At 41.0% G+C, this 17627-nt stretch overlaps 1 protein-coding gene and 1 long non-coding RNA gene across 3 annotated transcripts in view; one reads left to right on the top strand and one right to left on the bottom strand.

The window, feature by feature from the left end:
- Positions 1–468: 468 nt before the first annotated feature.
- The window catches only part of LOC123812863 (tubulin alpha-1B chain), a 35603-nt gene continuing 18444 nt past the window's right edge, over positions 469–17627 (bottom strand). The window contains exons 1-4 of one of the 2 annotated variants that reach the window (XM_045829762.1): positions 3887–4037; positions 2296–2518; positions 1991–2139; positions 469–1613 (exon numbers count right to left, since the gene is read on the bottom strand). In XM_045829762.1, coding sequence (XP_045685718.1) covers positions 633–1613; positions 1991–2139; positions 2296–2518; positions 3887–3889 — 1356 coding nt within the window. In that variant the 5' untranslated portion in view covers positions 3890–4037 and the 3' untranslated portion in view covers positions 469–632. Of the gene's footprint in view, positions 1614–1990; positions 2140–2295; positions 2519–3886; positions 4038–17627 lie in introns of those variants that run through there. The other variant, XM_045829763.1, reaches the window with a different exon arrangement.
- LOC123812866 overlaps positions 7617–17627 on the top strand; it is a 77718-nt gene continuing 67707 nt past the window's right edge. Inside the window, exon 1 of the long non-coding RNA XR_006784629.1 lies at positions 7617–7692. This is a non-coding gene — a long non-coding RNA (uncharacterized LOC123812866). The remainder of the gene's footprint in view (positions 7693–17627) is intronic.

The raw sequence follows: 17627 nt of genomic DNA, 5'->3' as shown, positions 1-17627 counted from the left end.
TAATGTAAGCTCTTATCCTTTAGAAATGTTCCCACTTAACCCTCTGTAGTAGAGCAGTACTCTTAACAAATGCACAGTTTACCAGCAGTCACATTTGCAGATCGCCAGGCATACCTTAGAGATATTGTGGGCTTGGGTCCAGATCATAACAAACCACAAGGGAATTGAAGTTTTTTGGCTGGATGGTCTTATGTTCAATTTAAACAATGTTTCTGAAATGCAGTAAGACCAGGTGTATCTGTACTTACTGTTCCTAAATCTTGAGTAATTATCTGATTTCAGGAACTAGATTAGCCGAATGACTTTCAGTACAACAGAATCATGCTCTGCTTTTCCAGAGCTATGTGCTCCCTTTTCTCCTGAGAAGCAGCTAGACACATGTGGGTTCCTGGATATTACCACCCTGTTGCAGACACCCTATCCTCCAAGTGTAGAGAAATCAGTGTAGAACAAAGACCAAAGCCAAACTTTTCTTTCTCAATGCCTTTACTTTGAAATATGAGCAATCTTACAGGTATACATGAAAAAGACAGACATGATTACAGGTAAAAGCAAAGAAAATCTAATCAGAGAGCAGCTGCTGAACCTGAAATTCTGAGTATGACATGTTGCAGGATGAAAAGGAATGGTAATTAGTATTCCTCTCCTTCTTCCTCACCCTCTCCTTCAACAGAATCCACACCAACCTCCTCATAATCCTTCTCTAGGGCAGCCATGTCCTCACGGGCCTCAGAAAACTCTCCTTCCTCCATGCCCTCACCCACGTACCAGTGGACAAAGGCACGCTTGGCGTACATCAGGTCAAATTTGTGGTCCAGGCGAGCCCAGGCCTCAGCAATAGCTGTGGTGTTGCTCAGCATGCACACAGCTCGCTGTACTTTGGCCAGGTCTCCACCAGGCACCACAGTGGGAGGCTGGTAGTTAATGCCGACTTTGAAGCCAGTGGGGCACCAGTCCACAAACTGGATGCTGCGCTTGGTCTTGATGGTGGCAATGGCAGCATTGACATCTTTGGGAACCACGTCACCACGGTACAACAGGCAGCAAGCCATGTATTTACCGTGGCGAGGGTCACATTTCACCATCTGGTTTGCTGGCTCAAAGCATGCATTGGTGATCTCTGCTACAGAAAGCTGTTCATGGTAGGCTTTCTCAGCAGAGATGACAGGGGCGTATGTAGCCAGAGGGAAGTGGATGCGGGGATAGGGCACCAGGTTGGTCTGGAATTCGGTCAGATCCACATTCAGGGCTCCATCAAACCTGAGGGAAGCAGTGATGGAGGACACAATCTGGCTGATAAGGCGGTTAAGGTTAGTGTAGGTTGGGCGCTCAATATCGAGGTTTCTACGACAGATGTCATAGATGGCCTCGTTGTCAACCATGAAGGCACAATCAGAGTGCTCCAGGGTGGTGTGGGTGGTGAGGATGGAGTTGTAGGGCTCCACTACAGCTGTGGAAACCTGGGGGGCTGGGTAAATGGAGAACTCCAGCTTGGACTTCTTGCCATAATCGACAGAGAGACGCTCCATCAGCAGGGAGGTGAACCCAGAGCCGGTTCCCCCACCAAAGCTGTGGAAAACCAAGAAGCCCTGAAGACCTGTGCACTGGTCGGCCTGTAGAGAAAGGAAAAAGAAAATGTAATTCTCTAATGCCAGGATACTTATCTTATGTAGAATTTCTATTTCTTTAAATCGTGAACATAAGAGATTGATGTAAGCATGAAGAGTGGCAAAAGAGTCCCATAACTTGGGGACTCCAATTAACACAGTGAGCAGTGTATCCCACATTTGGCATGCACCAAAGAATGAATGCTACAGTTTGGCTTTCCACTTAATTTGCCACAGAACCCCCTCAACCCATTTGAATGTTTACTTGTTGATGATTTTATTCATTATCTTAACTCATGTATATTCTGGCATCTTTTTAAAAATTGAATTCACCAGGGTGACGTCGGTTCATGTAAATATATAGACTCAAATGTAGTATTTACCAGTTTCCGAATTCGGTCCAGGACGAGGTCAATGATCTCCTTGCCAATGGTGTAGTGCCCACGGGCATAGTTATTGGCAGCATCTTCCTTGCCTGTGATCAGCTGCTCAGGGTGGAAGAGCTGGCGGTAGGTACCAGTGCGAACTTCATCTGGAGGAGGGAAACAAAGCAGCCACCCATCACTAACAACCCCCCACAAACCCCCTGGAGCCCAGGGAGCCCAGAGCCTGGAGCCACAGAGGCCCCAGGACACACCTCCTGCCCCAGACCCCTGGGATCTCACTTGGGTCACTGAGGGCAACTCACCAATGACTGTGGGTTCCAGGTCTACAAACACTGCCCTGGGCACATGCTTGCCAGCGCCTGTCTCACTGAAGAAGGTGTTGAAGGAGTCATCTCCCCCGCCAATGGTCTTGTCACTTGGCATCTGGCCATCGGGCTGGATGCCATGTTCCAGGCAGTAGAGCTCCCAGCAGGCATTGCCGATCTGGACACCAGCCTGCCCAACGTGGATGGAGATGCACTCACGCTGTGGAAAAGAAAAAAAAAATTATAAGGATGAAAGCAATCTGGTAATGAATGTGAAGAACAATATACGTATGAAATTTTAAATTTTACAGATTGCCTCTTAAGATGAATTAAAATGTAAACTTTTCTAGGGGGCTACTGTTATATATTTTTTACCCACATTGCTTTAAATGAATTTCCTTTCCCCCTCTAATTTAGGAAGACCTCTTTCCAAACCAAGTAAAGACTTTAGTTACAGCTTCCTCCTTTGAAGGACCAAGACAGGAAGGAGGCCATTCGTCCAGCAGTCAGGCCCCAGAATACTATTCCAGACTAGGTGCTAAGACTTCCGGGCAGCTCCCAGTATAGGAAGCACGTGTCCAGAGCAGGGAACAGGAAGTGTCTGGCCACCGGCCCCCCCCGAGGGGCAGGGCTCTGCGGCACAGGATGAATGAGCAATTCTGGGTGTGCGTGACCGCGCCCGCTGCGGTCAGCGGGACCGCGCAGCTGCAGACACGTAACAGGCCCAGCCACGTAGGCAGAAGCACTGCCATGGCCAACCATCCTAAGCTCCCCACAGGAGTTGGGCTCAACCAAGCACCTCCGCATCTGTTAAGGCACTTCAGGGGATTATCCGCAGCACATATCTGGACCAAGATAGTATTTCCCTTCCCTCAAAATCCCTCACCACCACCACCACCTGTTCTCACAAGCATGCCTGACGTAGCAGAGAGGCCACAGAGGGACAGATGGTCTCTACGGGTTGTTGGGGGGTAATATTTCTAATACGCTGGCATTGTGCAACACACTGACAAGGTGCCTTCCTTTACGTTCATCTTCTTTTCATCTTTAAACAGAAACTCCAGGTAACAGGAGACACTCTCCAGTCACAGACCCGCAGCGCCCTAGCGCGCACGCGCAGACTGCAGTGGCTGTCTCCCGCCGCTCCCCGGCGGGAAGGTAACGGTCGCGCGTGCGCTTTTGTCAGGTTCCTTCCCGCCTCTGCTTTTCGCGCCGAGGAGGAAGTGAGGGCGGGGAGAGCGCGCGCGTGCCCGCCAAAGGCAGTGGAAGGAAAGGGGGATGGGAACGCGCGGGAAAAGCCTGCAGGGTCTTAGCGCGCGGCATCCGGGGTCCAAGGGCTAAATAAGAGCCCTAACCACGGTGGAGGGAACCGGCACGCCACCATCCCCTACCAGAGTCCAAGAAGAAGAGGTGGGGGCCCCCCTTTCCGGGCACCAGCTTTTCTCCACAAACCGGAATCCATCTATACCCACCCTTGGCTCTCGCCTCATTTTTTGCCCTCCAAATAGACAGCGCTGGTCCCAGCGCTCTGTAGTTAGAGGCCCTCCGAGATCCCTAGCGAGGGCGGCGTCGCACGCGGCCCACTCACCATGGCTGCAGGTTAGAAGGCGCAAGCAGCAGGAGAAGACAGCGGGTCCCGGTTACTGTCCCCGACAAGCTAAGAGTCGAGGTAAGTAACGCACTAAGGCGGGGGAGGTGCCAGAGTCGCTTAAGTAGCGGTTCGGGGAGGGGCGGCGGGCACAGGCGGTGCCGCGGCCGCGGGCCCCTCCTCCGGCCCGGCGCGCCCACTCGTTGCCGGGCTCGGCCGCCGCAGAGGCGGGCTCCAAGCCCGGAGCCCCCTCCCCGCGCCGGCCCAGAGGGGCGGGGGCCTCCGCGCCTGCGGGCCGCGAGCTCGGGTGCTGCAGTCTGCGGTGATGGCTGCCGGGGCCTGGGCAAAGGGCGGGCTGGGTTCGGAAACAAACCATCCTGGGAATGCGAGAGGAAGCTAGCCTTAATTTGGACGAACTCTTAGACTTAAGAAGTGTATACAGTTTTAAAGAGGAAGCACCATGAAATACAGCAACTTCTGGTCCGGTTAGCTAAGCTGATTATTTTCATGTTGCCACAATTTGTCAGTGAGTTTTGCCTTTTCCTTTTCTCAGTTTCTTTAAAAGCAGCGCATTCATACTGTACACCCCTGATAATGTGGAGTACGCGAGGTTTAGAAAACAGAATAGTTCTATTTGGTTTACTATAATGACTTGTTCTTTAAACTAAAGGTGCCAAAGGTTGAGCAAAAGACAGTTATTCAAGAGTATTACGGTACATCCAAACTGTTAAAAGGGCCTCATTTTTGGATCTCAACCACCAACTTTATAGGGTAACCCTAGGGACTTTTAAAAAGGGAGGTTTAAACACGCATTTCAAATGTGGTAGCTGAACTGAAGAAGTGAGGATGGAAACGGGTAGGGATGAATTTGACACAGAAGGATATTTGAAAGTAGGGATTCCTTCTGTTAGTTTCGTAAAACTTTTTATATAATTAATAACTGCGTTCTGTTGTGTCAAGATAGATCAGTTGGTTATAGTTTAGTGGTAGGAGGCCCAGATTATAGAGAGTAGATTTTTTTTCTCCCTCTCCTTTCAGCAGACTATTTCAAGACCATTGCTAACCCTTGGAAATGCATAAGGAGGTTAGTTAGGGTTAAAGTGTGGCTTTTAAATGGTTATAGCAGAAATTTATTATTGTTACTACGCTATTCAAAATATCCTCCCAGTAATAGTGTATTAGTAACAAAAAAGATAAACATAAAACAGTAAAAATTCACAGTTCATATTCAGTTTTACCTGATTCAGATTTTTTTAAGCTTTCACCCTTCATATCATGCAAAAAAAAATGTACACTGTTAATATGTGTGTGCAGTTTGTAAGGATATATGTTTTTTCATTCATATTCCTATGAACCTGGAATGCAAACAAAGAGGTGCTTATTTATTTCTCATAAATATTTTATCAGTCCTGTCAAAACCCCAAATTTGCACACACTTTCCAAACTGGTATAGGGGAAAAGAATATATTTGAATATTTTCTCACTTATTCTTGACATATAATATCCTATTAGTTTAAGGTTGCCACACACATTTCTTTGAAAATTTATTTGTCCCACTTATTCTCAAAAGGAGTTGGAAAATGCACGTACATTTTATGTGCTTTGCTTTGTTGTGCATCACAGATACTACACTTTTTACAAATTGAAGGCAAGGCTGTCCACCAGTAAAAAGATTACAACTAGCCTTATTGCAGGAGTCTGGAACTGAACCCACAATACCTCCAAGGAATGCTTGTCATTAAGCTTGTCTTCACTGGAAGTGTGAATGTTAGGGAACCACCTAGCTGAACTCCATTTTGCTGTCTGCTCTGGATGAAAGCCATTTGAAAGCAGGCACCTCCCTCCTAGATCTCTGCAGAGCCTTAGAGCTTTCACTGCAGGGATTTGCTTCTGTGGGCCTAGGTGTCTCCCCAGATACCTTCTTAAAACTATTAGCATTGCTAGCCTTGTTATTTGTGAATTCCCTTGTTGTGAATAAGGAAGTATTTGATGTTTTTTATTGATTTGAGAGAGAGAGAGAGAGAAATGGAAACATTGATAGTTTGCTTCCCATATGTGCCATAGCCAGGTATTGAACCTGCAACCTAGGTGTATGCCTTGATCAGGAATTGAACACGCAACCTTTTTGGTATATGGAGCAATGCTCTAACCAGCTGAGCTATCCAGCCACAGCTCGAGCTTTTCTTTTTTAATTAATTAATTAATTAATTAATTAATTAATTTTAGGTCCCTGATGATACCTCAGATTTCAGAAAATAGTAGAGCCAAAGGGATGTTTAAATATAACCTAGTTTGGTATCTTTATACCAGAAAAATATTGAATAATGCTAAGTTAATTAATTTTTTCTACCTTTCAGTACCTGAGAGGAAAGGCTGGCATTTTTTCCTTTTTTACCCATACTAAACTTGCATGGGACTATATGTTTATATTATTCATGGATGTATACAATTTGTCTCTGTTTAACAACTGAACAGTAGTTGTTAACTTGCTGAAATATATACACAGTATTACCCGGCATCTTAACATTTTAACTTATACATAGGTTTTTCTTTTCTTGGATTGTTTTAGGGCCTGTAACTACTTGCTTTGAATCTTTGATGTAGTGGGAAATCTTGTGTTGCTAATTTGAGCCCCTTCCATCTTTGCTACTTAATATCATGACCATTTGTTACTGTTCTAAGCTGTCGGTAACATTGGTTGATAGTTTCATAGTATCTTGTGAACTTTTAACCACTTCTACAAGGAAAGACATAACAAATAGCAACAACTTATCAACCCTCAAAAAATTTCAAATATTTGGCCTTCTATTTATTGCAGTGTTATAAATTTATATATGCCACTTTGTTCTGTTTTTCTTCAGATAGTATAGGGGAAAGAAAATGGACTTTAATTTTAGATAGTGTTAAATTCAATTCTAAATTTGTCAGTTAATAGTGATGACTTTAGATTCTTGATTATCTTTGTTGAGCTTAATTTATGAATGGGAATCAATATTAGCTTGGAATTGAGACAGGCCAGTAAGTGGGGGCAAGTATAATAAGGAAAATGAGACAGATAGTTAACAAGCAGTTTGAAGCCAGCTAGTAAATGCTATCTTCCTTAAATGAAGGACACAAGAGTAAATGGTTTGCACTTCCCCAACCAGAGGGTAAATAAGTTTAAATCACACTACTCAGGAAGATAGAGAGCAGAAATTTAATTTACGCCATTTGCCAACCACACCCAAGGACAGATGAAATCAGGGGAGCAAGTCTCATTTGGCACTTCAGCATAAAGCAGAGGAATATCCTACTGAGATCCTCCCAAGATTGCCACTAAACCCCCAGTCTTTAAAGCCCTCTAAATGAAGGTGCCAGTGTGCTCTCCCTCCCTGGAGCATGCCCATGCCTTTGCCTTCTCCCTCTTCACCCACAGGCATGCATCTCCTAAATTCTGAGGGACCCATGAGTCTTGCAAGAGCCAGGGAGCAATGGGCAGTGGCAGCTCCTCATGGTTTAACTCCCTGACCCTATCCCCACGGCCCCCTTTCTCCAACTTCTTAGAGAGCCAAAGCAGCCCAGTTGAGGCTCATTTCCCCACATAGTCCTTCACTTGTTGCTTCTTCTGTTCTAGGCCCTTCCTTGTTTACTGTTCCCAGATTTAATAAACATCCTCTAAAAGATCACTTGGACTCATATTGTGAAATTTTTCCTACAGAAAGTCAAGAACCCACACTACCCACTGGCCCCAGGCAGGCCTGCTCAGGGCCAGGTCTTCTTTCTGGTAACACCCTGTGAAAAGAAAATAGAAATCTTAATATTGAATGGTAAGATTTGTGGTGATTTAAATTGTTTTTTTTTTTCTGCTTTTCTTTATTTAAGAGTTTCTTTAACCCAGATGTATTATTTTTATAATTAGAATCAATATTAAAAAGTCAATAAAAAGTAAAATAGTGGGTTAAGGCTCTAAGAGATAGAAGTATGTGTTTTTGACTTTGTAAAAAAACTTCATTGAGTTATCACGTTTTATAAACTCCATCCTTCTAAAGTGTACAATTCAGTCATGACAGGCGTGATTCAGTTATTGAGTGTCAGGTTGCTGGTTTGATTCCCGGTCAAGGCACATACCTGGGTTGTGGGCCTAGTCCCTGGTTGGGGCACATGCAAGAGACAACCTATTGATGTTTCTCTCCCTTTCTTTCTTCCTCCCATCCCTCTCTCTAAAAATAAATAAAATTTAAAAATCTTAAAAATAATAAAGTGTACAATTCCGTGTTTGTTTTTAAACCATATTTATAGAGTTCTGCAACTGTCACCACACTCTAACTCCAGAAAATTTTTATCACCCTAAAAGAAATTTGGTATCAATGAGCAATAACTCCTCATTTACCCCTCTCCAAGCCCCTAACAACCACTAATCTGCTTTATGTTTCTCTGCATTTGTCTATTCTGGACATTTCATGTGAACAGACCATACAATCAGTGGCTTATTTTACTTTGGCTTTATGTTTTCAGTGTTCATCTATCAGTACTTCATTTATTTTAATTATATTTTGTTGATTATGCTATTATAGTTGTCCTGATTTTCCCCTTTTTGTCCCCCTCAACCCAGTACTCTCTATTCCCTCAGGCAATCCCCCCACCACTGTTCATGTCCGTGGGTCATGTGTATAAGATCTTTGGCTACTCCATTTCCTATACTGTACTTTACATCCCCATGGCTATGCTGTAACTACCTATTTGTACTTCTTAATCCCCTCACTTCTTCACCTACTCCCCCACACCCCTCTCATCTGGCAGCCATCAAAACGTTGTCTGTATGCATGATTCTGTCTCTGTTCTTGTTTGTTTAGTTTGTTTTTTAGATTCAATTGTTGATAAGTATTTTTGCCATTCTATTGTTCATAGTTTTGATCTACATTTTCTTAAATAAGTCCCTTTAACATTTCATGTAATGATGGTTTGGTGATGACTAAGTCCTTTAGTTTTTTCTTATCTGGGAAGCTCTTTATCTGCCCTTCAATTCTAAATGATATCTTTGCTAGGTACAACAGTCTTGGCTGTAGGTCCCCCTTTTCATGACTTTGAGTATTTCTTGCCAATCCCTTCTAGCCTGCAAAGTTTCTTTTGAGAAATCAGCTGACAGTCTTATGGGAAATCCCCTGTAGGTAACTAACTTCTTTTCTCTTGCTGCTTTTAAGATTCTCTCTTTATCTTTAATCTTTGGCATTTTAACTATGATGTGTCTTGGAGTGGGCCTCTTTGCATCTATCTGGTTTGGGACTCTCTGTGCTTCCCTGGACTTATATGTCTATTTCCTTCACAAAATTAGGGAAGTTTTCTTTCATTATCTTTTCAAATAGATTTCCAATTTCTTGCTGTTTGTCTTCTCGTGGTACCCCCTATTATGTGAATGTTGGACCTCTTTTAAGTTGTCACAGAGGCTACTTATATTCTCCTCATTTTTTTTGGATTCTTTTTTCATCTTGTTGTTTTAAATTATTTTCAGAAAGAAGGGAAGGAAGGGAGAAAGAATAAGAGAGAAACACTGATCAGTTGCCATAGCTGGGTACCTGGCCTGCAGCCCAGGCTTGTGCCTTGACTGGGAATTGAACCAGTGACCTTTCAGTCACAAGCCTGCACTAAACCCACTGAGCCACACCAGCCAGGACCTTCTTGTTGTTCTGATTGGTTGTTTTTTGCTTCCTTATGTGAATTATAAGTTTCAAATTACTGTGTTTTTAGACTCACTAGATGTAACAGAAAGGTGCAAGAGTTCTTTTTAAATGTCAAAATTTACAATATGTTTAAAAGTACATTTTTAAAAAATCATTTAAACTTAAATTTTATATATCAACTTAAAAATGTCTAAAGATATATGTAATTTTCAAAAGAATTTTAGGTGGTACACAAACAAAAATATAAATACCACTGATACAAAGAAATGGTCACATAACTATAAAAAGGCATCTATGTCCATCTAGTCTCTTGGCTTTTTTTTTTAAAGAAATTTTTAAAAAATATTTTATTTATTTATTTTTAGAGAGGGAAGGGAGGGAGATAGAGAGAGAGGGAGAAAAATCAATGTGTGGTTGCTGGGGGCCATGGCCTGCAACCAGGCATGTAATCGAACCTTCGGGAACTGGGAATCAAACCTTCGACACTTTGGTTCGCAGCCCGCGCTCAATCCACTGAGCTACGTCAGCCAGGACACTTGGCTTTAAATATTATCTATATACTGGTGACTACTGAATTTATGTCTCCTGCTCAGACTTTTCCTCTTTTCCCTGAAGCACATATTTAGCTGCCTACTTAACATTTATCCTGTCCAAAACAGAATTCTTGAATTCTACCCCTTTCCCAGACTCACATGCACACAATCTGCTCCTTTCTTCTCCTAGGGTTTCTTCATCTGAGTGAATGCTACCTCTAGTCATCCAGTTGCTCTGTCCAAAGACTTCTGAGTTATTCTTGACTTCTTTCTTTTTAAAATATTCAACATCGAATGCACCAGCAAATCCTGTCAGGTCTACTTATGAAATATATCCAGAATTATCTGTCATCTCTCTCCTAGACACAAAAATAGTCTACTTCTCTCCCTATTTCATCCCTGTTTCTATTCTTGCTGTCTTTTTTTTTTTAATGATCCTTTAAAAATATAACTTTGATTATGCCTACTCTGGAGGCTTCTTTTCATTTTTAGAATAATATCTAAATTCTTACAATGTTCTAAAAGATTGTAGTGGTCTGGCTTCCGGTTTCATTTTATATCATTTTACCCTTCACTCATTCAATTTCCACTGCACTGGCCCTCTTACTGTACCTTTGACACAGTGATTGTGCTACTTTGTCTCAAGGCTCTCCACCTGTTCCTTTTGCCTAATTTGCTCTTCTTCCCCCAGGTTTCCACTGGCTCACTTCCAATATTATCACCTCAAAGAGGCCTTGACCTTTCTAAAATAGTGTCCTTCATCCCTTTCCTTTCCCCCTTAATCTGCTTTCTTTTTCATATTATCACATTTATTATATATTTGCTTATTTCTGTCTCCTCACTAGAAAATGAGTTCTAAAAGGGAAGGATCTTATCTGTTTTTTTTTTCATTGCTTTAGCTCCAGTCTTATGTAGTAAGTAGTGAATAAATGTGTTGACTATGAAATGAATGTATAAATGTATATCCTCAAGTGCCTACCATAGGGCTGTTATATATTTGGTATGGCAAAGGTATTAAATGGATGAGTGTATGGATATAGTATCACCCTTGTATTGTACTGTATTGTTCCCTTTTGTATGGGAAGATTACATTTTGCATAGTGTAAAAACTAGTTTCTTTTTACCCTGTTGAGCTTTCAGATAGCAACCGAGGTTCTCACTCTTCAGCACCACAAATGACTCTTTCTGGTCTCCATTCTTTAACTTATAACAGTGAGGAGAATGGTTCTACAGAAAGCTTTCCCACTGAGAAATTTTAAGGTCAAATAATGTATTATTTTTTAGATTTTTAGAGTTTAGATTTACTTTATAGTATTTTTGCTCCTTTGCCTTCTAAATTAATTTAGTTGCCCTTGGACCACTTTTCTTGCCTATAACATAAAAACTTTGGTTCCACAGAAAATATTATAAAGTGATTCATCTTTAGCATGATCCAGGTTCAAGAACTAGTTCTCAAAAAAAGTATTAATACATTGTCTTAGTGCACAAAGAAAAAAAATAACTAATTCTCATGTATACTTGCCAAATAGTACTCATTTCTGCATGGTAAACAAGGATTTTTTTTTTAACTAAAAATGTCAATTGACTTTAGTAATTTAGAAAGAATAGCAGTTATGTTGGGTTGGTAGTAAAGAATGCTGATTTTAACTCTGGTGTTTTTGAAGGGAGGACAAGCTATTAAAATGGATGAGAAACTAGTAATTTTGAAGTACTCATTTGAATTAAATTACCTTTAATAAAATTTTGAAACAATGTATTTTATATGTGATGGAAGAGAATCAGTGTTTAGTTCTGTAAATTTTTTTAGGGGAAATTATCTAAGATAGTTTTTTTTAAAAATTAGTGAAATCTGTATCTTTGACTATATTAGCTTAAATACCCCTAAAAAGCATAAACTGGGAGATACAAAATATGTACAGCTGAAGCCATGTAAGTTATGAAGAATGTTGGCATATGTTCAACCAACCATCATATAATTCTGGAGGAGAAGCAGATAATCTGCTTCTATATTTATATACAACATTAGGAAGAAAATGGTGCTGCACTTAAATTTCCCATCTGGCAGAACTTCAGGTTCAGAATATTTAATAAGGATTCTTTAAAGTTAACTCTCTCCTGCCCTGGCCAGTGTGGCTCGGTTGTTTGGAGCATTATTCAGTAAACAGAAAGGTCACGGGTTCAATTTCCAGTCAGAGGACATACCTAGGAACCAGGACAATCAATGTCCCTCTCTCCCTCCCTCTCCCCCCACTCCTTCCCTTCCCCCTTCCCTTTTTCTCTCTCTCTCCCTTGCCCTCTGGAATAGTGGATACATCCTCTGTCGAGGATTTTTAAAAAAAGTAAACTTTCTTTGTAACAAATTAGAAACATACCTTGCCCTATTTAAGATCTACAGAAGGTATATTAATACTATTTTCTATGGCAGCTGCAGAATAAGATGTTTTACTTAATTATAAATCTAAGGGGGGGAATCCCTGTGGGTTTTTTAAAATTATTTTATTGATTATGCTATTACGGTTGTCCCATTTTCCCCCCTTCATTCCCCTCCCCTCTGCCCACCTTCTCCCACCCACATTCCCCCCTTTGGTTCATGTCTATGTGTCATAAGTTCTTTAGCTTCTATATTTCCCATACTATTCTTGCCTTCCCCCTGTCTATTTTCTACCTACCATCTATGCCACTTATTCTCTGTATCTTTTCCCTCTCTCTCCTTCTCCCACTCCCGTTGCTAACCCTCCATGTGATCTTCATGTCTGTGGTTCTGTTCCTGTTCTAGTTGTTTGCTTAGTTTGTTTTTGTTTTTGTTTTAGGTGTGGTTGTTAGTAATTGTGAGTTTGCTGTCATTTTACTACACATGTTTTTTATCTTCTTTTCTTAGATAAGTCCCTTTAACATTTCATAAAATAAGGCCTTGGTGATGATGAACTCTAACTTGACCTTATCTGAGAACCACTTTATCTGCCCTTCCATTCTAAATGAAAGCTTTGCTGGATAGAGCAATCTTGGATGTAGGTCCTTGCCTTTCATGACTTGGAATACTTCTTTCCAGCCCCTTCTTGCCTGTAAGGTCTCTTTTGGGAGCTCCTTTGTAGGTGACTGTCTCCTTATCTCTTGCTGCTTCTAGGATTCTCTCCTTCTTTTTAATCTTGGGTAATGTAATGATGATGTGCCTTGGTGTGTTCCTCCTTGGGTCCAACTTCTTTGGGACTCTTTGAGCTTCCTGGACTTCCCAAGAAGTCTGTTTTCTTTGCCAGACTGGGGAAGTTCTCCTTCATTATTTGTTCAAATAACATTTCCACTTGTTGTTCTTCCTCTTCCCCTTCTGGTACCCGTATAATTCAGATGTTGGAACATTTAAAGATGTCCTGGAGGTTCCTAAGTCTCTCTTCATTTTTTTGAATTCTTGTTTCTTCATTCTTTTCTGTTTGGTTGTTTCTTTCTTCCTTCTGGTCCACTCCATTGATTTGAGTCCCAGTTTCCTTCCCATCACTATTGGTTCCCTGTGCATTTTCCTTCATCTCACTTATTGTAGCCTTCATTTTTTCATCTAATTTGTGACCAAATTCAACCAATTCTTTGAGTATCCTGATCACCAGTGCTTTGAACTGTGCATCTGATATGTTGGCTATCTCTTCGTCCCTTAGTTGTATTTGCTCTGGAGCATTAATCTGTTTTTCCATTTGGGCCATTTTTCTTTTGTCTTGTCACGCCTGTTATGTATGAGGGGCGGAGCCTTAGGTGTTCACCAGGGCAGGGCAACCCAGTCACTGACTGGGTTGTGATGCTTATGTGGGGTTGGAGTCTGAGAAGGAACAATGGTGCTTGCTCCACTCTCTGTTGGATTTCAGTTCCTTCCGCGGCTTCCCCCAAGCAAATTGGGCCCTTCTGGTGCTGATTCCCATGTGGGTGGGCCTGTGTGCATTCTAGGACCCTGTGGGTCTCTCCAACGAACTCTCCTGTGAGGCTGGGAGTCTCTCCCTACGCCTCAACCCCCACAGGTGTTTTCAATCGGTGTTTTGAGGCTTTATTTCTCAGTGCTGGGACCCTGGGTTGCGTGGTCTGTCTCACTCCCTAGTTTTGTCTGGTTTATCTGCATGCGGATGTGGGACCGCCCAATCATCCAGACACCTTGGGCACTGTGCCTTGCTTCACAATTGCTGCCTTGCTGGGTCTGCCCATTGCCACCCTGCACCCAGGGTCTGCCAGCCACCACCTGTGTGCCCAGGGTCTGCCCACTGCTGCTGTCTGGCATGCCTGGTGCCATTGCTTTTTGTGCCATGACCCCTCTCTGCCCAGCCACCTGACTCTGCCCTTCCTACCGATCTGGATGAATGTGTCCATTTTAACTCCTTGGTTGTCCGACTTCCATACAGTTCAATTTTCTGTCAGTTCTGGTTGTTATTTTGTTTCTAAATTGTTGTTGTTCTCATTTTGGTTGTGTGAGGAGGCACAGTGTGTCTACCTATGCCTCCATCTTGGCCGGAGTCCAAATCCCTGCATTTTATCACAGATATAAAAATCCATCCCAGGGGAACAAATAACAAGCACATTGGATCCCTAATGAGAATAGAGAATATATTGTATAGCACAGTAATGTATCTTTGAGGAAGTAAGACTGAGCAAAAATAAGAAACCTACCTTATTCTCATGGAAGATTTGATAGTCCTGAAATGAAAAAATTAATTAGATTGAGGACCCACCCAGGATAAAAAAATGGTTGTTTCCATATAGCAAATAAATCTCTCTTCAAAATCTTGAAAAAGAACCAAGAGAGCTGAATTACAATTATTCCTTTTTCCCTAACAATTGGTAATAATTGCAATTAAAATCATGGACTAACTACAAATTATTGTTGAAAGAAATTATAGATGATGTAAATAAATGGAAAGATATTTCATGTTTAAGGATTGGAAGACAACGTTGTTAAGATGACAATATTTGCCAAATTGATACACAGCTGCAACACAATTTCTATCAAAATCCCCAGTTGGCTTTTCTGCAGAAATTAATAAACTGATCCTAAAATTCATATGAAAATTCAAGGGACCTAGAATAGCCAGCAGCCTTGAAAAAGAAGAACAAAGTTAGAAGACTCTCACTTTCTGATTTAAAAATTTTCTGCAAAGCAACAGTAATCAATATTGTGGTTCCAGCATAAGGATAGACATAATCAATGGAATAGAATTGAGAGTCCAGAAGTAAACTTTCACAGTTGTGGTCAATTAATTTTTAAAAAAAGGATGCCAAGATAAATCAGTAAGGAAAGAATAGTCTTTTCAACATATAGTACTGGGACAACTGGATATCTATATCCAAAAACTAAAATTGAAACCTTTCCTGACGCATATACAAAAATTAACTCAAAATAGATCATAGACCTAATGTAATAGATAAAACTTAAAAACTCTTGAAAGAAAATATAGAAGTAAATCTTAATGACCTTGGGTTAGGCAAAACCTCAGATATGACACCCAAAGTGTAAGCAAAAAAAAAGAAAAAAAATAGATACACTGGACTTTTCAAAATTTAAAACTTCTGTACTTCAGAACCCACAATTTGTAAAAAGATTTCATTTATTTATTTTTAGAGATAAGAGAAGGGAGAGAAATATTAATGTGCAAGAGATACATTGATCGGTTGCCTCTTGTACACCCCCAACTGGGGACATGGCCTGCAACCCAGGCATGTGCCCTGACTGGGAATCAAACCAGCAACCCCCCAGCCTTCCACCTGCTCTCAGACTGGCACTCAGTCCCCTGAGCCACACCAGCCAGGGCTAAAACTTCTGTACTTAAAAAGACTCTGTCAAGAAAGTGAAAAGACAACTCACAGAATGGGAGAAAATACTTGTAAATACTTATAAATATTATAAGATACTTGTATATAGAACATATAAAGAGCTCTTACAACTCAACAATAAACAAGAAATAATCCAATTTAAAATGGGCAAGGAATCTAAATATACACTTCTCTAAAGAAGATATATGAATGGCCGATTAGCATATGAAAAAGTCCCAATATCATTAGCCATCAGGGAAATGCAAATCAAAACCCCAGTAAAATATTACTTCACACCCACTAGGTGGCTACCATCAAAAAGACATGCAATAACAAATCTTGGTGAGAATTTGGAAAAAATTCAAACTCTCATACACTGCTAGTAGGAATGTGAATGCTGTAACCACTTTGGAAATCAGTTTGGCAGTTCCATAAAATATTAAGCATTAAGATAATATAGGGTAATATTATCTACTCTATAACCCAGAAATTCCACTTCTAAATATATACCCAAAAGGAAAGAAAACATATAGCCACACAAAAACTGACATACAAATGTTTGTTGCCATCCTGGCTGGTGTGGCTCAGTGGCTTGGGCATCATCCCACAAGTGGAAAGGTCACTGGTTTGATTCCCAGTCAGGGCACATGCCTGCGTTGCAGGCCAGGTCCCTGGTTGTGGGTATGTATCAGAGGCAACAGGTTGATGTTTCTCTCCTTCTCTTCCTCCCTCAGTTTCCCTCTCTCTAAGAATAAATAAATGAAATCTTCAAATGATCATTGCCACAGTGTGTATATAAATATTTTTCTTTCTGCCTTTCTAGGTTCTTGGCTGGGGCTCTGTAACAAAACACAGATTAACAAGAGAAAAACAAATAGAAGTTTATGAACATGTGTATCGCTTATGTATATGGGAGAAACTCAGGGATAGTAACTCAAAGGTTAAAAACTCAGGCTTATATAGCATTTTAGTGAAGAAACAGTAAATATTTAGAGAAGTCACAAGGTAAAGGAAAAGGACATTGTGTGTCTAAGGGAGGCAGATTGTGGGAAGGCAAATATATGGGGGGACTAATGGAAGATAACGGCTAGTCAGTAAAGTTTGCTATATGGAGTCCTCTGGCATTGTCTCTGGGCTGATAAAAGTTTAAGATTGCTAGTGATTAACATGTACAAATCTATATCCTGCTGTTAGGCAAATGGGGGAAAGCAGAGAGCTTTTTATTTTTTATTTTATCTGCTTCTTTTCAATTGCCTTCAGTTCAAAATAATCCAAAGATGCATGTTTTGGAATGGCAAATTCTTCTGTTCTTCAAAGAATTATTCATAATAGCCAAAAAATGGAAACAACCCTGAAGTCCATGAAATGATTAATAGATAAAGATAATATTGTATGCTAATACAATGGAATGTTATTTGGCAATAAAAAGAAGTGAAGTACTGATATATGCTACAACATAGATGAATTTGAAAACATTATGTTAAGTGAGAGAAGCTGCATATTGTATGATTCCATTTACATGACATGTCCAGAATAGGCAAATCCATTGAGACAGAAAATAGATTAGTGGTTGCCTAGGTTAGAGTTTCTTTTGGGGGTGATGAAGTGGTCTAAATTGATTGTGATGATGGTTGCACAACTCTGTGAATATACTAAACACCTGATAGGTACATGGGTGAATTTTATAATATGTGAATTACATTTCAATAAATATGTTAGAAATAAAAACAAAACGTAAAGTGTAAGAGGCAGGGTTAGCCTTGGAGTAGGAAG

Source organism: Phyllostomus hastatus, unplaced genomic scaffold, assembly GCF_019186645.2.
Source record: "Phyllostomus hastatus isolate PE091 unplaced genomic scaffold, TTU_PhHast_1.1 phas_scaffold_93, whole genome shotgun sequence".
Lineage (NCBI taxonomy): Eukaryota > Metazoa > Chordata > Mammalia > Chiroptera > Phyllostomidae > Phyllostomus > Phyllostomus hastatus.
This window is presented reverse-complemented; position numbering and strand designations above follow the sequence as displayed.